At 39.9% G+C, this 6,000-nt stretch overlaps 1 protein-coding gene across 4 annotated transcripts in view; it reads right to left on the bottom strand.

Annotated features, from left to right (window-relative positions):
- Positions 1-332: 332 nt before the first annotated feature.
- The window catches only part of BCL11A (BCL11 transcription factor A), a 100,774-nt gene continuing 95,106 nt past the window's right edge, over positions 333-6,000 (bottom strand). For 3 of the 4 annotated variants that reach the window (XM_066378213.1, XM_066378217.1, XM_066378216.1), the window contains exon 5: positions 333-841. In XM_066378213.1, coding sequence (XP_066234310.1) covers positions 750-841 — 92 coding nt within the window. In that variant the 3' untranslated portion in view covers positions 333-749. The remainder of the gene's footprint in view (positions 842-6,000) is intronic. The other variant, XM_066378211.1, reaches the window with a different exon arrangement.

Below are 6,000 nucleotides of genomic sequence, written 5' to 3'. Positions count from 1 at the left end.
CATATTATGCATTATTTAATGATATGCAAATTATAAGTCAGACAGTTAGGAAAACCACACTTCAGCATTAATAAACAGCAATACTACTACTACATTAATTATGATATTGCTATGATTTATTCCCAAGTTTTGCATTTTGATTCTCATGGAAAATTTATGCCATCTGATAAGCAGTCACCTATTTCCTCTCCTATACCTCTCACCCATTCCTCAACCTTGTCCCCCCACCCCATCCAGTAGGTGTCTGAAGAAAACAGGTACAGAAATACAAAGTCGTAAGCAGCTGCATTAGCTTATAGGCATTAATAATTAAAGAACAAGCAAACACCACCTAAAGCTCCAACATTTATTGTGTCAATGTTAAGCACACTTTTTAAAAGACAACATAGAATGTATAGAAACAAGGGGTTGGGGACTCATGCTCATTTCCACAATACAGGTAATTAGGTTGGCTGGTTTCAAAAAGGCCAGGACATCACTCGGGACAGCGATGGTCCGTGGGCCCTCTTCTATGGGACTGATTCACTATTCCAATGTGGGTCTGTTTTTTTGTTTTTACTTTTTATTAAAAAATATAAATAAAATGACACTGCAGGCCCAGGCAGAAAGGACTCTGCAGGACTCTGTCTTCGCACACGGCTTCTTGGAGGCTACTGTCAGAAAACACCACAAACTAGCAGGATGACAGACCACGCAGATGTTGGCTGGGCGGCACGCGTCCACCCCGCCCCTGGGGGCTTCAAATTTTCTCAGAACTTAAGGGCTCTCGAGCTTCCATCCGAAAACTGCCACACATCTTGAGCTCTCTGGGTACTACGCCGAATGGGGGTGTGTGAAGAACCTGGAAAGAGGATGGAGACAGAGGAGGGGGGAAAAAAAAAGTACAGGTGTGACTTGGCCCAGTGATTTTCTGTTCTCTAACTAGCTTTTGACAATTATAACTTCAATCAACCACAGGTTGAGCCACTGGCAGCTTAAATGATTTCAGACTCCATCCCCACCCCCAAATCTCTGACCTCTGAGTGCCTTCCCCATGAGCTCCCTCCCTGCCTCCCGCCCAAGGACCCAGACCCTCTACCCAGTCATGTGATAGACAGTCCTAATAAACTCGGGACACACCTGGAAGGAAACACTTTCCCTTATGACTGAGAAAACTTGAGTAGCAAACAGTCCTTTGGTTGAGGAGAACAGGGGAGGAAGGAGGGAAAGGGGACATTTCCTTAAAATAATAATAAAATTATAAAGAAACAAAAAAATCAAAATTGATGTAAAAGCAGCACAACGAAAACATGAAATGTCATCAAGTTCAACGTCAAAGCAGCCAACGATTTACAAGAGGCGAACAAATCTCTGAAGAGGAAAACCAGAACCCAAAATAGTTGCTCCCAAATTGCACCAAAAACTGCCTGTAGTTTCTTTCAAACATGCAGTTTTCTTTTCTTTCATTCTTTCTTTCTTTCTTTTTTTTTTTTCCTCTCTTTTGTAAGGGGGGAGGCAATGGTGAAGGGAAGAAGGGAGTGGCTATTTTCCTCCAGGGCTCCTCCCTTGCTGTGCACATTGACTTGAAGCAGCAGAACTGGGAGTCCGGATGTGCCGAGGAAGAGGGCTACCACTGTGGCATTCCAGGCCTCGTTGCCATGGCGACCTGAAGCAGGGGCCTGGGGCCTCCTCTCCCCTCACTTGACTCCGCAGGAGGCCCAGGGTCTGGAGCTCAGCTGCTCTCAGGAATCCCCCCAGGAGCAGTGGAGACCCGGGCTGAGGGGCCTGCTGTGTCCAGGTGGGCTCTGGGAATCCCGTTCCCAGTCCAGCCCTAGGTCATTGTCGGTGAGGCCCCTTTAGCTGATACCTTCATCAAACCCCTTTGTCAGACCTGCTACCAATATTTAAAATCCTAATAAAGGATAGCATGGGCATGTACCATACTCACTGTTATTTAAAAGCACAGCCCCCTGTGGGTTTGGGGGGGTCCTGATTTAGAGGATAGACTTTGGAGAAATCACTTAGATTGCCTTTTCTGGTGTCTCATCAAGACCTGGTATATGCTCCCTTTAAGTAGACTTTGCCACTTTACAGAAAGGAAAAGCAGTATTTGGATCAACCATTGAGTTGTGTTCAGCCAAGTTTAGGTTTTGAGTACAATGACCCAAGTGAACTGTATTGGTCTCCTTTCCCATTTGAAAGGAAGAATTATCGCATCCAATGACCATAGATGACACTGGGAAATAGAGAGAGAGAGAGAAACAGGCCCATCCCCCTAAAGGCTGATTCACTGGCCATGTGTTTTACTAAATGAAACAGCGGGCTAATGGGATAACAGATGACAACAAGCAGAAGTGCACACCCAACAACCCATGCCTACAGTTGGTAGCTATAGCAGCCCTGGAATAAATGTATGCAATCCCAGTTCTGCCTCTGTGTTCTGATGTCCATTTCTTTAAAAAGGGGTTCATTTATTCTTAACTTGGATTGCTGCAGGGCCTTAGGAGACACTTAGGAAAATTTGTTAAGTGGCTCGTGCCTTTTAAAAGTTAAGTCTTTTAAAAAACAATTTTTTCCAAGCAGGTTTAAAGAACACTGCCAATCCCATCCTCATACCGGCAAAACTCCCACAAGTTTTCTTTTTTAAGTGGGAAGTTGTCTGAAAAAAGGATGGGATGGGTACATTCTTGAACACACCAGGCCCAAGGACAATGGGCTAACAGAATCGTCATGAGGAAGACATGATTACAACACAGTCATAAGAAATCATGTCGGGGGGGGGGGGTGTAGGAGAGGGGGACAAGAGGTTTAAAAAAAGAAAACACTGTATTATTTCCTCCCTCACTCTGTGTGAGTTTGAAACGGGACAGGATGGGGCCTGAGGCTTCTCAACTCCATTTCAAGAAGGCTTGAAATATCCCAGCTTCGTTTAACAAACTTTTGAGTGTCTGTAAATAAACCACCTCAATTTCCTATTTCTCCAAATGTAATGCTATCTAACCTTCACCACCACTTTCTTTCAAATTCTCACTTCCAGCATTAGAAATACATCCAGCCTGTACGTATTGCATATGCAAAAACGGTTATTTAAAATAAACAGCTGTTGCAGAATGTCCTGGGAAAAACTCAACTATTTCACCCTTCCTTGCCATTGCCAGGACAAATGAACCCAGTGTTCACCTCACCTCTTAGTAACCTTGGAAATGTGTTCAACAGTCCTTCTGTAGGTTCTAACCAGAGAAGACAGTAAATAGTCTCAGGATGGAGGAGTCCTTGCCTGGGGACAGTTTCTGGGTTAAAGGTTGTGAGAAAATAGCATTTGCTATATACTTGTTTATTAAGCTGTTCTCAAAATGAAGATAAAAAGGGACATTTTTATAAGTGGCAGTTCAGGTATGTAGAGAACATCACATCAGCATGTCGGGAATGCCAATTACCTTATTTGAGAATTTTGAAAAATGTTACTGTTCTTAGTAATTCCTTCCTTACTTTAAGGATATCACAAAATCCTCCTACTGTTGATAATGTTTTTGTTGTTGTTATTTTACATTAATTTTTTTTATTTATTTTAGGGTTCTGGATATAAGATTGTCATTGATACATTATATTCTTTCTAGGTTCTCATGTTTCCATTGTTCACTCAGCTTCAGAAACAATATTTTATAAGAGGGCTTCAATAAGTCAGGAGACTAAGTACCCTGAAGAACCTGTCTCCCAATAAATTTATTTAACTTTGGGATAGTGTAAATCAAACATAATCTGTGATTTATTACCTGATGTTTGCACCCACCCCTTCCTACTTGCCATTTGATTTAAGAAATTTGAACATACAAGTATACAGTATCCACCATTCATTCTGTCAAGATGAGAAACCTAATTACACTAAAAGCATCATATACTGAGAAATTCATATGAATACTGTATATAAAACATGCACAGCTGCACTCATAGCTCCTAATAAAAGAGTAATAGGGACACACAGTGGTTTTAAAGACATTTAATAGGGTGGAGCAGGAGTTACCACGTCTAAAACCAGGCTGGCACAGGGCAATCTCTCTATCTGTCTTGGCCAGCATGCTGAATTCAGTTGGGAAGTAACCTAATCTAAAACATATAGAGGTCCCTCAGTGCACTGCAATTATCGAGCTCTACAAGTCAGCACTGTCCTGTCCCATCCCACCCCAGCTCTCCCAAACCCCCTCTCACCAGATTCCTCTCTGCCTCCACTCTCTGCTTCTCACCCAAAAGGGCTTAAAAAAAAGAAAAGAAAAACCTACTACTTGCTTTTTATTTTGGATAATACTATTCTTGCCTCAGATAAAAGGCTTTACATGAAAGGCCACCTCACAGGCACCAGGCTTTAAGAACTGAGCAAAAAAAAAAAAAAAAAAAAAAAATTACCACAAGACAACAGAACAGCTTTTGTTTTGGTTTTCACAAGAATAAAAACAATGTTGTATCCATTCGTCTACACTGGGAACAGGGAGACAGTATCACAGAGGTATGTGTTGTAATAAAGCAAATAGATGCTGCAACATGCAGTATTTGTAAAACTGACAACACGGATTTCTAAGAAGGGGTTTTGAAAACAGACCTAACTTGCATTTCAAAGATGATGTTTCATTTCATAAATCTGTCGATGGGCCAAAAGATAATTAATTGAAGGGTATTCCCACCTTCCTTTGATATCAGCCAAGAAGACCCTATAAAAATACCTAAAAGATCTTTCCCATCTAGGGTCCCTAGCATCTCCAAATCACAAGGCAAACCATCCAGACATCTCAGGAAATCAGTGGCTGAGTCCATAGATTTGGCCACATCTGGCTAAACTCCTGTTTATTGCTTTCCTTCTCTTCTCTCTCTCTCTTACCTGATGCCTTCATTTCTGGAGTTTTAGATTTACGAAGTTTATTTATTTTTGACATGAGGAAAGGCTCTTATGTGGGAAGGAAAAAGCTGACTCTTTTTTTTTAACAAAACCTTGTTTACATTATGCTGTAAGGTAGGATGGGCTTGGGAGAATAGAAAAGAACTTTTAGACAATAACAGCAAAAAAATCCAAATGAAATAAAGGCTTAAGATGCTATTACCACTAAGTTTTCATTTATATCTGAATGGATTTCTGCTAAGAGATGGAGGGAAAGTTTTTAACATCAGACTGAAAATACAAAATACCTTCCATTTCTTGAAAATTATTCTAGGGCTATAAAGTCTAAAAACTATTTCCATGGTTTGAGATATGTCTATTTTAATTTAGTCAGTATTTTATGTTCCTTTAGGGTATGATACATGCATCAAAATGCCCACAGAAATTATCTTGAAAAAGACTAACTGGCCTTCTCTTAAAACCTGTTATTTTCTTGAAAGTAATTTTACAGAGTGTGTCAAATGAGGACACAAGAAGCTTACATTGTGTACTTTAATTTTTTTATTTTTTTCAATAAAGGGACAAAATGGGTGTATGAACAGGTTAATGCAGACAACTGCCAAAAAAAACACAGACAGTGGTTTTTCCAATAGAACTTAACAAAGACCAGAAACAAATACAATAAAAAGCCAGGTTGTAATGACCTTTGGTCATCCAAATAAAAAAAAATAAAAACAAAGAAAAATAAAAGATCAAATTAAGTGCCTCTGTTTTGAACAGGGCACATAAGCAATAATAAATAGTGACTCCCATAGTAAAAGATAAAATTTCAAGTTACGACAAACAGCTTTCATTACAGGAATAGAAAAGGCCAATAACAAAATATTCTGCATTGCCATTTACAAAAAAGTATTGACTAAAGCGGGCTTTCTCTTTAATATGCTTTGCATATGAAATTCTTTCCAATCTAAATATAAAGCACCATTTAGTTTTTGGCAATGAAAAAAACTGCAAAACATTGTGATTTTTTTTTCCCTTTTTTTCTTTCTTTCTTTTACTGCATATGAAGGTAAGATGCTGGAATGTAAGGGTGATAGAAGGAAAGGGACAAAAAGCACACTACATAACAAACCAACGTTATTAGCTTGCAGTAC

Source organism: Saccopteryx leptura, chromosome 3 (assembly GCF_036850995.1).
Source record: "Saccopteryx leptura isolate mSacLep1 chromosome 3, mSacLep1_pri_phased_curated, whole genome shotgun sequence".
Taxonomy (NCBI): domain Eukaryota; kingdom Metazoa; phylum Chordata; class Mammalia; order Chiroptera; family Emballonuridae; genus Saccopteryx; species Saccopteryx leptura.
The sequence above is the reverse complement of the archived record's forward strand: the minus strand, read 5'-3'. Positions and strand labels throughout refer to the sequence as shown.